The 25,136-nt window shown below is 36.3% G+C and overlaps 1 protein-coding gene across 1 annotated transcript; it reads right to left on the bottom strand.

Moving 5' to 3' along the window:
- Window positions 1–24,914, bottom strand: SH3RF1 (SH3 domain containing ring finger 1; the record flags this gene model as incomplete). The annotated part of the gene is made up of 8 exons (XM_010085826.1): window positions 24,834–24,914; window positions 20,950–21,225; window positions 19,497–19,592; window positions 12,069–12,371; window positions 11,043–11,153; window positions 2,980–3,134; window positions 423–593; window positions 1–260 (listed from the first exon to the last, which is right to left on the bottom strand). Coding segments are annotated over exons 1-8 (1,453 nt in total), but the record flags the coding sequence as incomplete, so codon positions are not given.
- Between the last annotated feature and the right edge of the window lie 222 nt (window positions 24,915–25,136).

Below are 25,136 nucleotides of genomic sequence, written 5' to 3'. Positions count from 1 at the left end.
CTGTTCTAACCGCATTTCGAGCCTGGTTGACTGTCATTTGTCCTGTCACGTGCATAAGGACCTTGGTTTGTGGACTAGTTTGGATATGCGCTGCAGAAACCACAGCTGTGGGTACTGTGCTGGAGTTCACTGTCACACTATTCCCCTGGAGCTTCTGAGATGTTCCACTAGCAGTGGAAGGGCTGACCACAGTTACCACTCGTCCCGTTTGGCCAGCAGTAGACATGGGAACTTTTGTTTGTGATGCACTTGTCACTGTCCTGTCAAAATTAAAAGCAAAACACTAAAACACAACTGCAAAATGAGCTAGTTACTGAAACCCACAGCTCATCTATAATCCGATTTTACCATTAAATACAAGAACAGAATCGTTTTGGACTTGAAACTAGATAAACTGTTTAGACACTTGTATAAAAATATACCTTGTAACTGGAGCCACATAATTTCCAGGAAAAACACCAATCTTGCTTGTATGCATGGAAGTTCCCTTGAACCAGCCATCTTGACAGCGTTCAAATACTAAGAACATTTCTCCCTTACGCAGTTCCAGTTCATCTTCTTTTCGAGGAGTGTAAGGGTATATAGCAATGTACCTGAAAGACAGGAAAGTAGATGCAATTGATAAACCTAAAACAATTCGAAACATCGCTTGTGTTTTCTGGCAGAGAAAGTTCAGTTGCAGATGAGAAGGCATGGCAGAAAGGGTTGTTAGTTGATCCATCGTACTGTTACAATATTAAAACAGAAGTTATGGTGGTATTAAGGTAAACAATGACCTTTAAGAATATCCTCCTAACTGCACTTTAATGCAATGTACAATACTTCTAATAAGATTGTCTACTTTCTTAATTTAGTGAACTTAATTAAATAGGAGTTTCTCAGCTACAGATCCCAGCATAACCCACTTCTCCCTCCCTACATATGCTTCTAGTTTCTCCTACACTTTGTGACATCCCGATTTCTTTCTTTTTGGAGGGGTGGGGTGTACTGAAAAGTTCTGCTAGTTGGGAGTGAAAGATCAATATCAGAACTACTTTTCAAATTGCAAAATTGGAATCACCCGGTACAACTGCAGTGCCAAAAAGAAAGACACGTTACTAGAACTTGAAGTCTCTGGGTAAGGTAGTTAGCAGCTACTCACTTGTAAAGGTTACTTCCTTTTTTCCTTCTAAGCAATACTAATGCTTAATACAGTGCATCTGAAATCATAGCGAAAGTTCAGAAACATTTTACATTTATTGTTTTTAAAAATACATTCTCAGGGGGAAAAAAAAGTAAAAACAAAACCGGAGCTCCTGCAGTTGCATACTGGAATATTGCTACAGAAGTCTTCCAATAAAATTGCATAATTTCCTATCATCACATTAAAAAGTGATACTGTTTTAACCACCACAGTGTTCTATTTTCTGACATATTTTGAACATAACAAAATTGTTTAAACCATGTATATAAAAACGTTTATATAATTATGGATCCACACCTTATGGGAAGCATTCTAATAAATCACATTTTCTCAAAAATAATATACTTTTCACAAGAGGTAGTAATTAGGGCAGATGGGCAGAATACTGCCTTTTTTTGAAAAAAGATCCACAATTACTTGCAATGCAAGTCTTTCTCATTCCCCTTGTCACCCCAGGGGTAAAAAAGCGACTTTACAAAACATTCCCTCATCAAAATTGTCTCTTGTGCACAGTAATGACAGCATTAACTGTATGCTGCTTCTTTTTGCATTATATTTTTGTTCTTTGCTGTCCATCTAGGAAACTTTGCATTTTCTGGAAAAATGTTTTAAAGGCAATATAGGTACCTCATATAGCAAGTCCAAAATATGCTTTCAAGGCAACAAATGACACATTGGCAGCAAAAGGCTTCACTGGTACATGATTTATAGGTGATGTACAAAGCCACATGCTGAAGCTCTATGGGAAAGCAACTGATGTGTTTTAATTGGTGTTCATTAACAACCCTTTTAGTTAAATCATTCCAAATTTCATTAGTATCCTCATATAGAGCAACCCTTTGAAGATGGGGGATGGGAATAAATGAGATGGGAACTTGATTAACTGCACTAAGCACAATAATCCATAAGAAGCAGTGCTAAAATGCATGACACCAAAGAAACAGCCCAAATCCATATGCACCTGCTATACAAGAAGGGTGCTCTTTGGGAGTGGGAGGAAACCTGGTGGGAAGATAAAAATAAAGACACAGAACAAAAGCAGCCCTTGCATTATTCAAACATGTCCTATTAGATGGTTCAGCCACTCCTGAATTTTTTATTTTCTTTTATTGTTCTTATTCTCCAAGCTGCACACATCAAGAAGAAAGATGCCGGCAGCACATGTTAATATACAAAATATTTTCGCCCAGAAGCATGATGCACATTTGCTTGTATTACAAGTGTTAAGACATAAAGCTAACTAGCAGCTTTCTGCCTTCACTCCAGATTGCCACCCACTAATTACTGAACTGTAGAATCTTCAGTCAAATTTCAATCGCAACTTACTCAGGCAGTCTGACAATGACATGCTAACATAAAAGTCTAAATGAAATACAGCACTTTGTGTGTTTTGGCACAAGTTATTCCATATGAGAACAGCCTTTTCATTCCATACATAACAGAAAATATTGAATAAATCCACTCCAGAGTTTGCCATTTATGAGTTATACAGTCTTCATCGCTAACTCAAGAATTCATTAATCTTCTGCACAATAAATACTTCATATTTTTGAAGTAAGTCCTTTCTATACACAGCAACTGCTGATTATACTTACCTAGGACATAAGTAACCCTCAGTATGAAGGCTGTTCGGGGATATCACCATTATGGATGCTTTGTGGCTTTTGTTCTGAGTTGTACGCTTGGCTTTCTGGGAATTCTAGCAGAACATAGCCAGCTGGCATGATACAAGTACATGTGAACCTGCTGATCTCATTCCATTTTTCTGACCAGTGAAAAGTTTCAATTTTACTTACACACTTGGACGAGTTTGCGGTCGTAAATGTGCCATTTGGTCAGTTGATCCAGATGTAGGCCTTTGTATTACACTTGCAGATTGAGGTCCAGAAGAGGCCGATGCAATGATTGCAGCAGACAAGAGAGGTGGTGGCGGAAGTGGGGGATTCATATTCTGTTTTTATGAGAACAAAAAAAAAATAGCAACAGATGATCAATATTGTTTGATGAGTGAATCAGCTGCAAAAAAAAAAAAAAAAAAAAGGTATGATATTCTAAGGAAATGGGAAAAAAACCAGCCAAGTTCAGTATTTCTTTACCTACTGGTACCACATAGTGGAGAGTTAGGTTTGTCTGCATTTCTTTTTCCAGTTTAAAATCTTGAAGTCTTGGCAGCTAATTAAGTAAGTGACAAGCAATTTCTCAGCACAGGAAAAATGGAAAGCATTGTTTCTAATTATAACATCTTTAGGATGGGACTCGACAAAAATTCAGAAGCCTTCCAGGAGGTTGATTTTGCGTCCTACTGCTGACTGTACTTCAAAACATGATTGTTTTTGTCACCTGAAGCTGAAACATAATACACAATTCAGCAGCAGTGCACCCAAAACCACCCCTTCTGGGGGAAAGTTTCTTTTGATGTATGGGTTACAAAAGCAGGCACAATATGAGACCACAGTCACTGAGGTATTGTTACCACTTTCTCCTATTCTTCTAGTTTAAAGAGTTAGCTTTTGAAATTCAGTATTATTGAGATTGGTAATCTTTAACAAACACCCCAGTAAAAAGGCCCAGTTCCTTTACAGGCAGATCGTAATGGGGGTCCTGCCTACAGGCTTCTATGCCTTTTGAGACTCAATGAAGCAATTGTTACCTTCTGCTCTCTAAAGCCTCAGACAATTCTTTAGGACCTTGTGTACTGACACTCCTGGGAAAAGTCTCTCACAAAAGCAGAATTTTTCCTTCCCCCCTTCCAAAAATAATTATTTGTGTTACAACGCACACAAAAAGAGTAACAAAAAGCCTGCAACACTTGAAAATGTAAAACTGAATTAATTTCAAACATGATCTTCGACTTAACGCAATCCCTTAATATTGAAACAAAACTCTAAACCACACCACTACAGGTTTAAAACAACATAAAAATATAAATTAACAAAATGTCCTGAAGACACAGTAAAGAATTCCATGAATAAAAGCTTTCAAATCTAGAGAAAACTGATTAATTCTTATAGTTTTTCAGTCAAAATTCTTATGCTTAGTTATGATGTAAACTGTATGGTATATTGTGAAATATTCCTATTTTATTTAATGCTTTTTTTTCTGATCATATATTAACAATTTCTTAAGACCAAATAGGTCTCCTGTATCCAACACAAAAAAGACGTGACCTGCTGGAGAAACATCACTGTGAGCTTTGGTACTAATAGCTGAGTTATCTACAAGAACTGTAATTGCATTTGTTTCATATTCTAGATACCCATCCGTCCAACAATCTTCTAAAAATATATCAATAATTCATACTGAAATACCAACATTTCTCTTCCAGTTGCTTATAGCAGAAGTTACTTCCCCCCTCCCAGTCAGCTTCAACAAATGTCTTGGCTGAATCCAAGATGAATGTGAGCATCTGACTTTTAGGCAACCCGTCTATAAAACATAAATTCAGATCTTTTTTTTTAGGCATCTAGATTCCTTTATACATGGCAGAACTTGTAAATCCACATTAGGAGATGATTAGCTGTAAATTTTTAAAATTAAACCTATTCATGCACAATACCAAGGCTGTCACAATTCCACACTTCCTGCATCTCTAGAGACATAAATGCTAGATGTTGTATTTTATTCATTTGAACACACAATATACATTGAATCTTTAACTGCAATAAAGGCACCCTCCCAGCTCTATTTTATTCTGCTTTATTCAGGTTCTGTTCCCCTCCCTGTGTCTATTACTACGGTAATGAAACCTTCAGTGAGCCACAGCCCAATTAAACTCCTAAAGATTTGGCAAGTACTTAGAAATCTAAATAAGCTACCTGATAGGCTTTAGAGGACTAAGGTTCCTCAGTTTGCACGGCTACAACTTGATAGAATAGATTCAAATGCTCTAGCCAAGTTTTCAAGTAATGTTTTCTGGCATGTAACCATTTTTCTAGCTATTGAGAAACATACCTACCTCCAGAGCACAAGCTAGTTCTGATGATTCCCATATTCAACATTCTGTGAATGAAAATATGCAAACCCCATGTGATTTAATAAAATATGTTTATCAAAATAAGAGTATTTTTATTTTAGGTAGTTGGGGGGAAAAATTCAAAGTTTCTGCAACTACTTTTCAGACAAGCATACTTTCAAGCATATAAAACAGCAAATAAGTGATATTTTTTTAATTAGAAGACAAATCATTATGTAATTTGATACTTAATTTATGTAAAAACTTCAAATAGTACCTATACTCATGCTCTAGAAATTCATAGATATTACTATGCTTAAATATAATTAGGCTGCATTCCCCTATCAGTCAAGTGAAGATCAATAATCAGCTCCCTCAAAGAATAACAAAAGGCACAGCAGTGAAAAAAAACATTCATTAACTGTCTTCACTCCTAGAAGGTCTAGGAAAAAAATATATGACTTGCAAAATCCCCTGAGGGCTAACATATTAAGGATCATGTTTAACAGAATTCCTAAACTATATGTTGTCAAGCACAGTCCTCTCATACAAAACCTCACTGTTTCTTTCAGCTGCTTCCTCTTCCCAAAGTTGATTTGAATTTTCCTTGGTCAAAACTCAGTCCCTATTTAAACCTCCTCCTGACTTACTTGCACTATTGAATCAGCTGGAACTACATGAGAGAGCGCTGAATGTCATCAGTATACTATAACCTTCACAGCTTGTACCTCATTAATAATAATTCAGACTACCTTATATACTTTAACATAGAGGGGAAATTTTTTTGTGTGTGGGTAAGAGAACAGGACCAGAAGAAAAAAGTTTTTTTTTTTAATTTTTGAAAACTTCAGCACATAAGTGAATGTAAACCATCCAAATATAGACCACCTATTCCTGCTAGTTAAGCGCACCTACCAAGCCACCATTTCAAAGTCAACATATTCAATCTGCAAAAGCAGCAATATGGATATCTAAGTTGACTGCAGTCCAAAATACTTTTAACTTCTCAAGAGACTATAAAGGCAGAGTTAAAGGAAAGTAAGTTATCTGTTGCTGCTACATTCTGTTTTTCTTCTGCTGCTTTTGCATGTTACTCTAACTTTGCTGTGGTATATTTTGCCTTGGTTTTTCCCATATCATGGTTCAAATCACATACTTTCTTTAAGAGTTTTTTCAGCAAGATCTATGGCAACTAGATCTCCTCCATTAGATAACTACTTTATAAATTACATCCAAGAATTTCCTCCCAAGTAAATGAGCCTTACATAATTGTACGTGCATACTTTCACCCAACAACTATTGAACTTGACATCTGCTATTTATATTTTATCAAGAACTTCAAATATACTAAGCACCCACAAGGTTCAAAAATGCCAGTGGCCAAGAAAAGCAGACCAATTAATGCCCCCATTAAGGGCAAAGCTGTGGTCTGAAGTCCCAGAGAACACTGTAAGTGATAATATCACAGACAAAAGCCTCAGCTGTGAGAAGTTTGTCTCAGTTCACAGCTTCTTCAATTTCAAAGAATCAAACCTCAAAACACAAAACAAGAATTAATGCTGCTGGCTAAAGATCTAAGCTACAGAACTCCTACTGTAAAATAAAACTTTTAAATAAATTATCACAGTTTTTCTGAATGCAAATTAAAATTTGCTTAAGTGATACAAGCAGCAGATAGTGTATATGGTCACTCAAGAAAAACACTCTCATGCCTAAGTCTCATTTGTGTCAATTTTGTCTTCAAATGTGTACATTACTTCATACAAGGTTTGGTACCACATAACATCTACAAAAGATTATTATGGACAAAATAAAATTAATAAAATTGTCATTTTTTGAACCACTGTAATATTTCCCAAAATAACAACGTTAACAAACTAAAATGTGATCCTATACATGTACACAGATAAAAGACTCACAGGCTCCTTTAGGCTAGGAATAAATCTCAACTGTCTTACGAGAAACTTGCTATCCAACAAGACAGCTCAAAACATCTCCTCTTAACAATAAAAAAAGCCATCTTCCTGCAAGAAGATAAGAGAAGACACTAGTTTTTCTTTTCTTCTAGACTCAGGACAGATAAATGTAGCAAAGATGCATAAATTCAGGTTTACTGTAAAGGAATATATCCTTCTCTACTGATGGGGAATCATGTTCAGGATCCTCTCTGATTTCTTCTTTCTCCCTTAATCTGAGTCTGGCATGAAGCCAAATAAGTTGTATGAACAGCTTGCTCCTAAGGAACAATCAATTATAAATAGTGTTATAAACACGAAAACAATTGACTGGAAGAAGATTCAATTAAAGCATCTTCACGCTAAAGAGAAACTGTCCCTGTTCCCATCCAACTCCCTTGTCATTTGCTTAGTATTCAGAAACAACGAAAAAGCTAAAGGGGGAAGCTTAGAGAAATGCAGGGGTTTATACTTCTGAAAGCAAAAAATACAAAAGCAAAAGAACTCAAGCTAACCACTTCTGATGTATTAAATCATGCAATCACAATTGTTCAGCAGTTTAAAATTAATGCTCAGAATGCCCGGGAGGGTTTTTCCAGAAGGGAAACATCTAGAGAGAAAAGAGCACTACTTTCTCTCTTAATCTGTCAGAACCGTTTTGCACATTTCTAAAATTAAAACAAGAGTTCATGAAGCAAGAGGAAAAGTGGACGTTAAAGACACACTTCACAGTCTGTGACTATAAACTGCACCATCATCTAATATCATCAATAGTAAAAGAACACAGGGACGACCTGAACGGTAGCCTCAGCTGCCAACTTGTATTTTAGTCATGCTGAAAACAAGTCAAGAAGAAACAGAACATTATGTACAGAAAGTTACTGACTTTTAAAGAGTCTGGCAGAGAATAATTCAGATTCTCAATGGGAATTATATGTCTAATTGGAAACATAACCAGGAATATGGTTATCACAAAGAGAAAGTAGCACTCCAGGGTACAGGATGATCATGTGGCAGGAGTTTCACTCCATGCTGCATTCAGCACTGTGATTTGATTCCTGTGGGTATCAATGGTGAGATCGCTTTTGAACAAGCTTATGCAACTAAAGCACCCAAGGTGGTTTAATGACTTCACGCCAGCACCAAAACAAAGTATTTTTACATATTGGCATCAAAGAAAGAACTACTGAGTCTTAATAACAAACTAAAGAGTTTGTTACTGAAAGGAAAAAAAAAAAAAAGCAGCTTCTGACAGAACTTTTGAAATTATGCTTTGAATCCTGCCTACCCCATCCTCTTCAAAATCTATCTTGGCCACAAATCAAATCAATTACTCAATGTTTGTAGCATATATGTTAGCTAGACTTGTGTTCTGCCTAACAGCACAAATGATACTAACGCTGATTTTGTTTGCTCAGTTTTCTGAGGTATTTTCTGAAGGATGGGATGAAAGATAACATGGATTAGTACACAAGCAGCTAATTGTTTTGAGTACTAGATGTACACCTCATATGCAAAAAAAAAAAAAAAAAAAAGAAAAGGACCCTTGGGACCTTCCTGGTGGACACCATGTTGAACACGAGCCAACAATGTGTCCTTGTGGCAAAGAGGGGTAGTTGTATTCCAGGCTTCATTAGGAGTGCCCTCAGGTCCAGGGAGGTGATCCCTCCCCTCTCCACAGTGACGAGGCCATACCTGTAGTACTGTGCCCAGTTCTGAGCTCCCCAGTACAAGAGAGCCATAGACATACTGGAGTGTCCAGCGAAGGGCCACTAAGATTAAGGGACTGGAGCATCTCTCCTATGAGGAAAGACTGAGAAAGCTGGGACTGCTCAGCCTAGAGAATGCTCGGGGGATCTCACCGATGTATAGAAGTACCTGAAGGGAAGGTACAAAGATGACAGAGCCAGGCTCTCTTCAGCAGTGCCCAGTGAAACAAACTGAAACACAGGAGGTTCAGTCTGAGTATCAGGAAAGAGCTTTTCACTGAGAGTGACTGAACACTGGCACAGGTTGCCCAGAGCAGTTGTAGAGTCTCCATCCTTGGAGATATTTAAAAGCCATCTGGACACTGTCCTGGACAACTGGCTCCAGGTGGCCCTGCTTCAGCAGGGATGCTAAACAAGATGACTTCCAGAGGTCCCTTCCAACCTCAACCACTCTGTGACATTAAAATATGAATCTAAATATAAGGAGCTTATTAATTAGTTCCAGATTAGTACACATTTAAGAGCAGGATGGCACAGATGATCCACAGATTGAAGGAGTCGTTAACAATAAAAGGACACAGCATTGCTACAGTGCAACCAGCATTACTCAGCAAGTCAGGGCAAAAGCACACTGTCTGTATAACTGTCAATAATAAGGTCATCTGCCTGAAGAACAAAGAATGTGAAATACACTTACTTGGATGAGAGCAATTCCTGCATCACTAATGATGATGAAAATTTGTGGGATCACTGTGGGTATTTAGCTGAACAAACTTTGTGCTACACTCAGGCTAAATGAATGGATGCAAATTCTCAAGATATAAACATCAAACTAACAGGACAAAAGTAAAAATGTCATACCATCAATATTTTCATCACTGACAAAGACCGTGCAGTACCATATCCAGTTCTGGCATGCACTCACCATGTGTTTACCATGTTAGAAGGAGGTACTGAGGATAATTCAGAAAACAACAGCATCAAAATTTTCAGGACTGAAGTCCCAAAGAAAGCTGTCAAAATACAACCTCTGAACTGCAACCAAGCCACAACTAAGCATTTATTTAAACAACAAAAAGTTGACAACAGAAGACAAGACAATTCTGCCTTCGATTTTGCAGACAAACATGTAAAATCATCCAAGTGCCAAAAGTTGAAAACAAAACCAGACACATTTAGCAGCAAAGTTATTCATCACATTTTACTTGCCTTAAAGACTGCAAGGAGAATTAGACACCTAAAAAAGATCAAGACTTGTCTTTTCTTTTTTTTGTCTGGGTTGTTTGGTTGGTTTTGGGTTTGGTTTTGTTGTTGTTATTGGTTTGTTTGTTTTAAACTAAGTGGAGATTCATTATTCAGCTGTAGCTCCGCCCCCATCCCGAGGTTAGGGGCACAATTTTTGGACTTGAAACAAGAATTAAATTTCAATAATTCCTATGATCAAAATGAAGGCTCATTAAGTTCCCTTCAAGATCTCTGAAAACTGCTATCCACAATCTTTACTGCAGTTAAGGTCAAGCTCTGATAAGTGCAGTATGATATAAGACATTCCAGAGCTTCTCTGTCACAAGCTTAGCAAAGTGAAGAATTTCAGCTGTTTTTGGTAATGAAATCCTGCACTTTTTGAAGACATTTTTTTTGTCCAAAGGAAACAGCATTGCAATGTATTCCTTCCTTTAAAAGATGGCCATCTGCAACAGTTTTTCGTATTGATCTCCAAGAATGTAACTTAGATATGCTAGATATGTTCTTCATCTGCCACGGGCACACACACAACTAAAATAATTTTTTTGAATTAGAAGAAAGCAGAGTTTTGAAACTTATTTCAGAGAATCTTGATAATATTGATCTAAGTAAGACAAAAATATCTGGCAGCTGTGGTCTCAGGCTGATGTTTTTTTCTAACATCTTGCTTTTTTTCCCCCCTAATCCTTCCCCCAGCATAATCTTCTTGCTATTCATGCTGAAAAGATACACTGTTCTAGAAGGAAGTGTGCTGCTTGTGTTTGCTACAGAGAAGTGACAGAGGAAAGCTGAAGAAATGGATATGCATCACAGGATGAGAACATTATTGTATCAATAATGCTCTTGCTATAGTTCAATTTATACCATCATCTATCACATAGACAATATCATAAAATCATCATTTCAAATCAGTGTATCAGAACTCAAGGGGAAAAAAAAAAAAGTCTGCACAGACCAAAGATAATCAGGAAGGCTGAGTTTTCTTAAAAGGTACTTACACCAAGAGCAGCTTGGTAGGTAACTTCTGATGGAAAGGTAAATGAAGGCCCTGTTGTGACTGGGCTGCTAGGGGGTGGAGTCACAATCAGTCCTGTAGTACCAATATGAACCTGTCAAAGGGAAAAAAAACAGAAGGGTCAGTTCTGAGTAGTTTAATATGAGCTGGTTTTGACACAAGTGTAAGCTTCATGGTCAAAATCACCAGTACTCTATGATCTGTAACTTTAGACTAGAAATAGTGTTTTGTTAGATACTCATACACACAGTATTGGATCACACTGCTCACTTGTTTTTTCCTGATGTTCCAAAAATTTTGGAAATATATTGAACTAGCATTGTGAAAAACACTTTTACCATGTCAGTTTTTTTTCCATAAAAGGCTGGCAGATCCCAAAGACATGCAAATAAAACACATTTACCAGCTCATGTAAAATGACACCAACACTTCTTAGTTTCCATTGCTACCTCCTCTCCCGAAGTGTAATCTCTATGTGAAAAAGACAATTGCTCATGAACTACTCTAACTTGTAACTAAAAGCTTTGAAGAAACAGGAGATTAACAAATAAATAAAGACAAACAAATATTTCTACTTATCACAATCAGATTCATATGGGACATTTCTGGAATTCATGTAATTTCCAAGTTGAATTTACCTTTTAGTTGCATGCACTTGATTAAAATCCAATATTATACTCAATTTAGAAAAAAAAACCAACAAACAAGAAATTAAGTCACTCCAGTTTCTAATTTCCGCAGTTGAACAAAAATCTTTGTGGCACTTAAGAAACTAACAACTGTGAAAAAAATTAGCTTAAAAGACCAAAAATGTTTGCTATCATTGTGTAAGTGTTGTAAAACGTTTTCCTTAAATGCTCTCATGTTGGAAGACAAACTTTGTGAAAGCATACGTTGATACTAATTACATATAAATAGTTAATTTGAAGTAACCTAACAAGATCATTAGCCTTTCCAGTTATTTTTAAAAAATACACATCTGATTAATATTTGATTTAATGTAAATTACCTGAGAAGGGGCACTACAGGAAAGTCCTGTCAGCTCACTTATGCGGGCTGCTGCAGTTGGGTTGCTGGAGCTGATGAGGACAGGAGGACTAATTTCCATTGAGTGGCGATTCTGAGAAGACTGTGAAGACTTGTTGGACATAGTGAGGGAGGTAAAAGAGTGCCGTTTTTTGGTGTTTTTCTTAGTATCAGTGTGCTTTTGGGTTGAATTGTTGTGGGCTGCCCCAGAGGTACCTTCTCCAGAGTCAACAGCAGAACCTGAGGGCTTATCCAATTCTATCAGCTGCTTGGCTGCTGTGTTAAACTACAAAAGATAGTCACATATTAGTGGTTTTTTATATACAAAAATCACCTGAATGTAACAAAAAAAAATCTATTTTCCTTTTATTAATAATAATATAGAATTTAAACCATGCAACTTAAAACCTCGACATACTGACCTATTCTACAAATTAGTCACTACAAAGTGACAAGTCTTTCACTACAAACTCAACACACTTACTGTTGGGCTGGTGGGGAATACCCATCAGAGGTAAAATTCCAATCAAGAAAGGAAGTCATGCTCTAGTCCAGGCAGCGATTAATTCAGCAACATCTGCTGACTATGTTATCTGGAAGTCACACTAAATCACAGCAGTCCCCTTTGACCTTATAATATAAAAATCTGCATTACAAAACTTCTTGAATGTTCATTTCATTTTTTAGCCTTTTTCGTTTTGTTTGCAAGGATGATGTAAGCCCACACCTTTGCATGTGGGCTCTTGAAGACATTCCTCCTAGTATCCCTTGGTATTCATGTCTTTAACACGATCAGTAGCAAAAAACACACTTCCTAAATGCAGATTTAGGAACATAGTAGGACAGACTAAAAGATCCAGCTATATTAATATACTGCTTGACAACAAGTAGCTGTATAAGCATAAGACAGTAGGAGAAAAGAAACATACATTGGCAATTCTGTGGAAATACCTTCTCAAGTTATGAATTTTCTAATGCAGAGGCAGCATCTCTGTGCCTAAAATCCCTCAAACGTTTCTCTTTTTTTAAGCTTATCTAACAAATTTTTGTTCACAGTGAAATTTTCTTTTTGTTAATTTGTTACAATACTATATTAATTGAAACCAAATCCTTCTTTTCCAATGAAGAAATATGGAATCCCACACATTTTCTTCTTACAATGAAATGTAAGCTATGTGAGGGGGAAGGGAGAACCAAGAAAAAAAAAAAAAACAAAAACAACCCACTACATTTTTCACAAACCCTTTATTTCCAGAAAATCTCATTTATATTTCAGAGTTTTTGGAAATAATAATGTCAGAACTCTCATTTATTCATGAGCTGAAATAACACCAGCACCAGTTTTCTGAACAAGTTAATGAATGTTAATATGTTACTAGAAATACTGCTACTCTGATAAGTGTGACCGATTATGAGGAAGGGAAAAAATCTTTTCTGAAGAACATCAGGACAACAGTATGAAATTAGTTACTGTGGAAGTACTATTTGTATTCTTCACCATATTATTTCTTCTATTTTACCCATTTTTCCATCAGTCTTAAGATACCTACTATGCTCATGGAGACTTTTAAAGCAATATTTAACCCCATCAAAAGTTTACTAGACAAGTAACACGTCTCTAATCATGACAGCATCAACACTGATTTAAAAGCAGCTCCCACAAATGACAACAGCTTATACACTGAACACCTTCCTATCTCTGAGGACAAGTAGATATACATAAAGTGGTACAAAAGAATAAAGAAGACATAATTTTTTTAACACAGAAAAGGACTTTCAAGTGGTATTTGAAAGATGAGCTCTGGAAGGAAATGCCATACATATACAGAAGAAATAGACAACGTTCAAAACTAGAACTACTGGAACAATGAGAAGTTGACATAAAAACCTACTAGGATGTAACAGCAGGAAAATTAAAATTATGAAAAGCTTGAAGAGGAAGAACTACCTAGAACATAATGCAATGGAAGAGGGGCATAATGGGGGATTTGAAGGCAGCTGAAGAGAACAGGAAGGATACGAGACAACAATGTCAGAGCAGCAAACATTCCTAAGAAAAAGGTGGACGCTAGATTTTCCTTCATGTTAATACTGGACAGGGATCATATATACAAAATTTTTATACCACTTCTGTAGTACTGAAGACATAACCATACAGCTTCCTCCAAGTAACCTGCAAGTCCATTATTTAGAGAATTAGTTTTTTATTTATTAAAATTTTAAATTTACAGTAAACATACTTTTAACAGACCAGTGAAAACAACTGTTATTTTATCACAGAACACCGATATGAGGCTGAAGGATATGAAACAAACAGAAAATAAGACCAAAAAAAGCTTACTCTGCTACCCCTGTCAGGGTCCTATCCCTCATCATGGAAGAACATACAGGCTTTTCAAAGACTAATTGTTTTATGTATTTTGCACATTCTATTTTTTCCAACTCAGACTGAAATTCTTCATGTCCTTCTTGAGAATCTGGGTCTTCCATATGCTCTTAAACTATGGCTGCAACCACTTCTATTCTTGTCTAATCTACTCTCTTATTTAGCAAAGAGCCTATTCACAAATTACACAGATCAGACAAAGAAAAGCTAATTTCTAAAACAACTTTTCTGATTAGGTAGTTCTTAAGGGATCACCCAGGAATAAAAAAACAAAAACAGAAACAAAACCAAAAGCCATTCTGCTAAAAGCACCCCAAGGTACCTGTTAGACCTAACTGTGTTTGTTTGCATCCTGAAGCTATTAATACCTGCAGAATCTGATTAATTCTATACAGTGAACAACCTATTAAGAGAAAAGTCAAGGCTTGCCCATGGAGTTGATTCAAATACCAGCAACGTACACAGGTTTCTTATTTGCAGAAGCAAGTACAGGACAGCAGCATGAATCTAAACATGGTAGTGAACTGACTACTGGGTTTTTCTTAGAAGCAACCTGAGGACAGCAATAGTTGCAGGATATTTTGCAGAGTGCAGTATACTTCTTCCTTGAGAAGAGAAATTAAGAACTTGCATGCATTCTTCAACACAGCATTCCTCTCTGCAACAAATACCACTGTTATCTATTCCCACTTTTCCTACATCAGTTACTTCCTAAACAAACATTTGAACAGAAGCTTCTTTACTTTAACTTCTACATTCACATTTACTTGTTTCTTCCATTCAACAAAATCTTTGCTGCAACAGGTAGCCTGAAATCCAATTCCTCTTCCGGCCAAAACCCAGGAAACAGAACAACATTCCAAACGGGGACAAGATAGAGGCAGCCAGCTGAGCTGGGTCTCAGGGCTGCAGTAGTGGCTGAGGCTAGCAGATGGGTTTCCACCCACTTGCAGTCATCTGGAGAAATTATCATGTAAACTACCATGCAGGATCTACTCCAAGGTCTCAGAGTTGTGCTTCGCTCTACAAGTGATCTTTCCATTCATGTTCATCCAAAGTTTTCATGTGTGCAATTTTACTATATCACCATATGCCAAGGAGTTATTTTTCCTCATTACCCACACTATTATTAGTCAAATTCCAGTTTCAAGACAATATCTCATTTTCATACATATTTGGAAACAAAAGAGTAAAGTGTAAGTGGAACTAAGGCAAGCGTTGTCCTTATTTGACATTATTTTTTGCTAAGCATCATCCTGAAGGATATGTAATAGCTTAAATTTGCAATTAAGGTTTCAGAACAAATATATTTTGTCCAAACCAGCGTAAGAATGATTTTGCAAATCTTGAACAGATCACAGTCATGAGCAGAGCTGCATCTGTATTAATTTTTGAAACAAAATAGTTTTGTATTGCAGTTTTTGTTAGGGAAATTAATAAAAACTATGATGCTCAGAAGGTGTCATTGGAATGATAACATTGAGATTATCACCTTCAAATATAGTGGGCGTTAGACTATAATTTTCTACTCAAAATTAACCATCTATATTTTCAGCCATAATGTACAACATTTTTTGCATAAATTTTCTGTTTTAAGGTCCAGGCAGGCAAAACAGTCAAAAAAATAGAGGAAAGTTCCCACAAAAAGTTTTATCTTATTCTTCTGAGTTCGTATTGTTAAACAAGTCTGAGTATCTTTTTCTGAGAATTTTAAATTAGATCACATCACCTAACAGTGATGGGCAAAGTTTATTCTAGTAAGTATAACATTAAAAAGACCATGCCAGAAATCCAGCCTAAAAGCCAACCTAAAAATGTATAGACACAATAAAAAATTGATTTGCTTTGAAACACTCCTGTTTGGTACAGGAGGAGATGCTGAAAAAAAAAAACCAACTCCAAATACAACCAAACATCCTGACACACTAGGTACACAAAATGTTATGTTCTCATTGACTAAAAAATTGTGTTAACTGATGGATGCAGTAGTATAAAATGACAATGAACTTGAAATTCTACTACAATGAACATTTTAGATAACTTAGGGGTTTTTTTCCCCCTACACCTCCACAATGTAGTTTATAAATAAAGCTAGAGGAGCTGGATTAATACAAAGGTGTTTCCCAGTTGTTCATGTTAACTTGGAAAAACAAGAGCTGTCATTATTTTCTACTGACATTTTGATTGAAAAGTGATTTCCCTGATTTTTCTTTTTCAATTCTAGGCATTTGTCTTTTTCTAGTTGTTCTGCACGAGTATTGAATAAGTAAAAGTTTAAATACTTTTTAGATTTGGAGTGTGTTTACTAAGTGTTAAAGCACATCAAATATCAAATTTGAGGTCTAAGAAATGTACGTTGTACCCAGAACTGTACTTCACATAGAAAAATTCTAATCAGAACTAAACAGATAGTATTAATCTTTCTTTTTGGAACATAGATAAACGTGTTATGAACTTAATCACACAGTTGCTAGACTCACTGCATTTTATTTTGTCTCTGTGCAAGAACCTGGTTGAGCTGCTTTTAATGCAAGCACGCTGAAATTCCACCAGTCAAAAGTCTAGTTATTTAGATACATTAATCAGATCTTACTCTAATAAAAGTAGAGTGTTTGTTTGGTTTTAGTACTTCTGAGAAAATACAATTTCATTTTCTGCAATGGTTTGCATTATTTATTTTTCATTTGCAGATAGAAGTAACTATTTCACAGTGCTATGTGTCTACAGATAAAGATGTAATGTTTTGTGAGTCACTTAAACTATACTTTTAATGGAATCACTATTAAAATGCCTCTCAAAATGTTTTCAGTCTAAGCTTCTATTATTACCACAAATTTAATAAGTGAAAGTGATATAAATGAATAGAGCAGACTAGCAATCACTGAATCATAAAATGTTCCTCCAGGTAAAAAACTGTCCTCAGATATAATCAGAGTTTTTCATGGACTTCAACATATCTAAAATTTTATCCTGTGATCTCATTGTACAAGAAACACTGCAAGTATCAGACCTGTACTACAGAATAAACATCACAGACTACACTAATTTTAAAGTTAATGACTTCCGAAAATCTCCAGTAAATGCAGCTACTAATTCAAATTCTTTAAAAAAAGAAAAAAAGGATGTGGACTAACATACACAAGGCAAAGATATGTCTGCCATTATGACAAAAATAGGCAATGATTACTGGGAACTATAACTAAAAATTACATATAAAAAAATACCTCAAAACTACTAACTACTTCTGATCTTCAGAGTCTTTAATAATAACATAGGTAAGAACGATTTGATATACTTGTTTGTATCAACTGTATGTATATTTTCCAGAACAATAGTTATATAATCTCAGAAAACAACTATTTCAAAATTCAAACTAATAGTTTTCTGCATATCTCACTGCTCTCCACCACATCATGGGTTTCAGTTTAGTATAGACTGAAAAAAAACACCTATCTAATCTGAAGTATCTCTTGGGGTATTATTTATCATTCTAGATTTCCCACATCATTTTAGTGGGGATTTGAGAGTGTGTACACAAGTGCTTGTGCCTGTTCTAAAAGAGTTAATTGAAGACATATTTTCTTAGTTGATAGAATTTGTCTGAAAACATCAAGAGTGAAATACATTTTGTGGCTATAATTTTTACTTTTTTTTTTTTTTTTTTTCCTCTCTCTCAACAGTGTATCTCCATTTTGCAGACTTTGGTGGAGATGGAAAAAGAGCTGTTACCTAAATAGCTAGCCCAAGTGGCAGCCCTAGGAAAGGGCTTTTTCTAACTTCGCCAAGTTAAATGATTTAGTTTTAAAAAGCATCACAAAAAGCTTTACTGACTGAACTGGAGGGGCAGTTAATTGCAAGGAGCTAGGAATGAATAGCCAGGGGCAAGAACTTCTTAAACTGGCTTTTAAAAACTTCTTAAACTGAAGCTGGAATTGCACTAATCGGGCTGAAACCCTTTTGGTTTTGTTGTTTTTTCAGTAACGCGAAATTTTCTGTCCCCAAATAGACAGATCCTACATCAACTTATAAAAAAGAATATACGTATTTTTCCCTTTAAAAAGAAATTAAATCCCATGTTGGTTGAGCACAGTAATTTTTAAAAAAATTCCCATATCACGACAGTATTCAGAAATTTAATTAATAAAGTCTGACTGGATTCTTAGTAAGGTCATAGAAAAAATGTGTAACCAGAGGTAAACATTTCTCATCCCACAGGTAATGTGAAAATGCTTTTTTCTTTCATCGTTCTGCCTCATTTATTTAAATAAAATCTCTTCAGTGGGAGAAATGTGTCTTACCAGCTATCCATAGCATACCTATCAGAAAAAGACGAACACTATTCCAAACCTCTGTATCTTTCTATAATGCAAATTTTAATCACCATTGCTGCAGCTGTACACACTGTTCTTAATCACCTATGTCTTTCCATATAGAAGATACAGCTTTCAACTCTTAAACCTTAAAAGGTTGGGGAAACCTTCTCAACTGCTACCTCTCCCTGTAAATTGTCATATCACATATGAGAAATGCACAAAGATACACAAGATGTCATATGAGTCCATTGGATGTAAAAGTCAATGCTTTACCTGCTTAACAACAGCCTATACTCTCTTTCTGGTTGTGCTAATTTGTTTTCAAGAGGCAGGTATTAGGGACATGCAAAGCTTACTATTTCTCTGCCCTGCTGATTGGTTTCATTTTGCAGTTAAGTGTGGTTTGTGATTGACTGCATGACTCCAGTACTAACAAGAGAACACAGTGACTGCCTCCAAGTGCTTTCATTCCAATTCCACTCAATGAAAATAGATATCAAATAGCTAAGTAAAATCACTGGTTCAGATGCCGAGGTCATTAACTTTCCCAAACTAAGTCATATTGTTTAGATCTAAAATAATACATTATTTTAGGTGTAAGACTATTTATACCTCAGGTTATTTTAGAATCATCACCAGTATTGATTTTTTTCCTTTTAGAAAATGAAATACACAGTGGGCACCACCTTACCAAGGGCCCAGCTTTACTCACCTCAACATATGAAATTGGAAATATTCCTATCTTGTCAGCCAGCATTCCTTCTGCCCAGTTTTCATCCACGCGGCGAATTACAGTCAGAACATCATCCTGTGTGAACATGCAGTGATTATGTCTCCCAGCTCTAATTAAACTTCTAATTTAATTTCTCTCCATAACGCATGGGTAATCAGAGAAAGCAATACATGGACAAGAACCGCAGAGAAGGCACTCCATAACAGGAACATGCTGCTTTTGGGACTGAGGTCAGTTCCAGCCATTCCTATTTTGTCAGAGTTCAGCTAACTGTCCACAGCTAATCTCAGCCATCTGACTTTGTCCTTAGTGCCAGACTTCCTGCCATGTTCAGTCCATGGTATTCATCAACCCTCCTTTAAATCCTTGGTATTAATCAACAGAACCTGAATCTTTTTCCTTGTCAGCTGACTCATTAACTAATCTTCCCTAGATGTTGCCTTTCTACTTAAGTACTTAAGAACACTGGTAAGTGATATGATTTCTTTCACATCTACACAGAGCAGCTGGTTTAGATATGGTTTTGAGAATGTTATATAAAAAAAGGATTTACGTGCATGTTAAACATTGCTCTTGCTTATACTGAGATATGTAACTGTTTCATCTGAAAGTTAAAGTATTTGTAAACACATGCTTTCTCAAGCGAGACTACAGACTGAAAAAAAACCAAAACCGTTTGCAAACAAATTAATCACAATATGTAAGCTAATGCCAATCATCCTAAAAAGTATTGCTGCTCTGTGTTGTAAGAACCATTGCTTGCCCATATGTTAATATCCTTCCTTTTTAGAATTGTAGCCGTCCTTTCATTTCAATAGGCAAGGGGCAGAAGTGGTTACCTCACATTTGATCTTGTAACATTTTTGTGCAATTTGATATACTAAAGAATCAGAAACCGAAAAGGAACAGCTCTGATTCCTGTTAAAACCCTCAATCATTATATGCCTTGCAAGACAGAAGATTATTTACAACAGAAACATAGCGTCATATTTTCCAAAAGGCTATTAGTAGTATTATAGAATGACAAAGTTTAGTAGTACTTTGTATTTAGCAGCTAGATCCCAAACATGTTGCTTACTAAATGCAAAGCTGAAAACAGTATCAACTTCAACAATTTAAAATGAGTGTTTAAGATGAAAACCTTTCAATTCATAACATAGGTTATTTCTCAAAAATTAGTAACTTTACTACTGCAATTATGAAAAACTGCATTCTCAAAAATAAAACCTCAGAGAAATTATATGCAATTTAGAAAGAGAAGGAAGGTGAAACTGACTGGCATAGGAGAAATACCTGCAGAATTACTTGTCCTTTTCATATTGGTGCAGCTCCATTAAAAAAATATACAGACAAGACCACAGAATAGTTGTCTTATTTCTTACTAAGTAAATGAAATTGTTAAAAGAAAATAAGAAGTTTGTTCTGCTTTTACCTTTGCAAATGGTAAACAGTCTTTATCTGCTTCCTTGTCTTTTACTTCAAAGTCATAAAGTGCTTTGCACTGAGGCGGGGGTTGAGGTAAAGGTTTAATAATCTGAACAAAATTGGTAGGGAAAAAGCCATGGATGCCATTGACTTCTCCATGATACCAATTTTCATCCACCTGTCGACGCAAAATGATGATGTCTCCTTTACTGAATTTAAGATCTCCAGGTTCTTTTCCCTCGTAGTTATACAATGCTTTGGCACATGGTAACTGAGGTACACCCTACAGAAGAAAAAAAAAATAATCACTAGAATTAGATAAGTATTACTAAATAGAATGCATGTTATATTCTTTTTGAGACTATGAATGAAACTGCGTAAAATTGCAAAGTAAAGTTATACACAATAGCATTATTTTATTGCAATGATTCTGCTGATTTTACCCAAATGCATAGAAAAAGCTTCAGTTCTATACCATCTTAACATCCTTTCCCCCTAAATTTTGCGATGATTTTCAGTAATGCTACAATGCTGCTAGACACAAGAGAGCCAAAAAAACCATAGTACTTTAACCCTCATGTACTAATTCACTGAGCTTAAACATTAAAAAAAAAAACAAACCAAAACCCAACAAACAAACTGGAAAGTATACTGACCACTTGAGAGATCTGACAGAAAAATGCTGCAAGAAAATACAGCGCTAGAATAACAAACTTGCTGTAAGACCTTGAAGTCATGTTTTCCACCTGTCTGACTTGCTTATTGTTTTCCTCACCTTATTTATTTCACAGGCTCGGAATGCTAAGGATGAGGACATAAAGGAAGTGTTTTCCAGCTTGAAAAACAAATCTCACTTTATTAAAGGTGAGATAGTAAATCCTGGAACAAGCCTTCTTATTTAATTATTTATTTAAAAACACAGCTAAAAATAATTACTGGAAAAAATTCCTTTGGGTTTTCTTCACTTGATTCTTTCATAATAGCTGAAAACTATAGGTCATTGGTGCTGCTCTCGAATGTATGCCAGAAGGATTACAATATAATACTGTGTCATCCTCCCTTATATACACTGCAGGTATTGTTTTTTTAATTGCTCGGTCTGTCCCTCCACATTTTGCCAGGGCGAACCATAAAACTCTGCAACTCTACTATTAGGGCTACTGCCTTCAAAACTCTCCTTTCTCTTGAACTTTTACCTAGAAGAGAGCTCACCCCTTAATGATGCAAACAGCAGCAACCTGCATTTCTAAGACAGTCTTTCCATAGAAAAGACAGCATTTATAGTCTACTAGAGCACAGTATTTCACATCTTTAATGCCATCCCATACGGAAAAGGCAAATTTTAATGAAATTCAATGTTGGTGATGTTATTCGTCACATCTACACCACGGTTATGTCTCTCCTCTCAAGTCTTCTAGCAGCTCAGGCTGTAAACTAGAGTTGCACTTGCAATTTTTCAAGAGGTACCCACACAATGCAAGGGAAACCTCAGAAGGAATTACCGTTCTGAGTCTGTCTCATTGGTCAGAACACAGAGCACTTGGTATTTTATTTTGCAATTAACACTTAAAATATAATACATTTTGTTTGGCCATCTTTAATTTCTGTGTATGATTTTATGAACAGATTAATAATTTAATTAATGGATAAATAATATCTTAAAGATTAGTTTATTGAATAATTTTCTTTCTATACCCAACAGTCAAAGGATAACCACATGTATATACATAACTACCGATTAGTATGATTTACATACGAATACAGGAAAATCACATTTCATTCTATTGCATCTGGGATGGGTACTAAGACTATTATATTAGCAGGATCCATGCAATTCTTCACAAAAACCAGTGACCCTCCGACTGACACAAACAATATTTTTCTTCATGATCACACTTAACTGCATCAGTGCTGAATGTAGACACCACTGGCATCCTGTGGGTTAGACCACTGTATAAACCTGGACAGGGAAAAAGACATCAACCAGAGAATCTGTAGGACCCAACTGACTGAGGGGGAAATTCATAGCCACAATAGAAGAATTAAAAAACATTGTATGTATGTATTTTTTAGTCCTCTTTGCTCTCTGTAGAGCAAACAGAAACCAAAGGAAACAGTCAGTGTAGATGTAGTAAGTGCAGAGAGAACTGGGAGGCAGGTTGGAAGCAGAAGAAGCACACCTCTATACAAAAAAGGGAACACTGCTTGCTTATCCATTTCCACGCCAATAACAAACCGAAAAACTGCAGCCCCTTATTGATTATGAGCCAAAGAATTACTTGGTAGGAAAGGGGCTCCAAACAGTTACGGCTACTACAAGGCACACGCATCTCTCTCGCACTGGAGGGAACAGCTGGAGCTCTCCCAGGAATCACTCTGTTGTCCCAGGAGAAAGCTTTCTACGTCCCCATACTGAGGATGAACTTCAAGATTAGCTGTGCGTTTAAAATGGGAAAAAAAAAAAAACCTTTTAAAAAACAAACAAAACCAAAACAAACCAGGAGTGCCAGCACAGCAGGTCATGTCAAAGGGATCAAACTCATCAATTAGTCATCATTTAATTGTTAGAACTTGATATTGCATATATGCAGTTTATCACGAAGCCTGCCATGAACAAACCTTCACTCAAATGTACAAATATCTGTTTATATTATACAGCTAATTCCTTTCCCAGTGTATAGGTTGAGTTTCTGCAAAGCTTGTTTGCCACATTAAATAGAAATAGTTCCAGATGTAATTTCAAACAGAAAAAAGTTTAACAAAATACACACTTGGTTCTCAGTCAGACTACCAGGGATTAAAGAGCAATGGTCAAATGACTCGGAAGAGACGTAAAGCGAATGCCTTTTCCTTCTGTCTCAGGGAGAGGATGAAGGGAGAAGGACCAGGTGTGATGGGGATCGGGGGTACGGGAGCAAGGGCCCTCAAGCACCATCTTCACATTCCTCCTACTCCGAGCAACCTGGGCTCAGGGCCGGTGCCTTCAGGGACACTGTGGTTAGCAGCCTTGGGTGGCTTCAGCCCCTCTTCTGTCCTGCCAGATATTCACCAAGAGAGAAGGCCGTGAAGACACGCTGAGCCAGAGTTTTACATTTCACTCCGTGTCTCTCACTTGGCTAAACATGAAAGGAAGGCTTTGGAGGAAAAACTTTGCAGCCTACCCTCAGGTTTACAGATGCCATTTACCCTGCCAGCCCTTTGAGAAAGCAACAACAACAAAAAGCCCAGACAAAAATCATTTTAGGAAATTAAAATATAAAACCCAGAAAGACTCCACACGAAATACGTTTCTTAGAGTTATTTCCTCAGTCCTCTTGCACAATCTTTATGCAAAAAATTTCAACTTCTAATGCCACTGCTGATACAGAAACTGTTTAAATTCAATTTTAGCTAAGACACGGATATACATACATTTCACATGCCAGATTCATTTAAAGAAAATAAAATTAATAATATATTATGGCATCAAAACAAATGGGTTAACAAGAATATGAAAAAATGCATATGCATTCATATATATGAAGCTCACATCCCTTAGATTTCTTCTCCCAATACAGAATCTGCTTACAATTTTCCTCTTTGGATTTATACTTTGTCTTCAGTCACCTTATTTCAAACTTTACTCTTATTTTCTTAACAGACAATATGCAACTGTATTGTATTTTTCATGAGCTTAAGCCAAAAGAAACTTATGCCTGCACAGAAACATGAGATCTGATTTCCCTTTTTTAAAAAAGAGTTTCTTTTCTGGGACAGAAGCCCAAATGTAAGTATGCGCACACTGGCATTACACAGTGTTCATTGTATAACTTACTGCAGTAGGAGAACCAGCGTAAGCTAAAGTAGCAAAAATAGTAAATCCCCTCCCAAGGAAATGAATGGAACAGATACTGGGTCATCCGCATCTTTGTCGTCCCAATCCTCCCCGGCTGCCGTGCTGTTGGTTGTCACTTTTCCAAGCAAGCAAGGCATTCCTTGTTCTCCAGCTGTGAGACTGGGATGTGGCCTGTGCTTCCCTGTAAACCGGTTGAATTTATGCAGAATATCGCTGCAGTTTTCCCCTGTTTGAGGTTCCCAGACACTGAATGTCTTCAAGAGGCCAGGAAGTCTTCTTTTTACAGAAGCACTGTTTATGCCAGTAGTAGGAGAGACTAAAAAGATTTCTGAAACTGTCTACATGCACAACCAAGGAGC

This window comes from Pterocles gutturalis, unplaced genomic scaffold, assembly GCF_000699245.1.
Source record: "Pterocles gutturalis isolate BGI_N339 unplaced genomic scaffold, ASM69924v1 scaffold27060, whole genome shotgun sequence".
NCBI classification, from domain to species: Eukaryota; Metazoa; Chordata; class Aves; order Pterocliformes; family Pteroclidae; genus Pterocles; species Pterocles gutturalis.
Note: the sequence above shows the minus strand (reverse complement) of the source record. Positions and strands in the feature narration are given on the sequence as shown.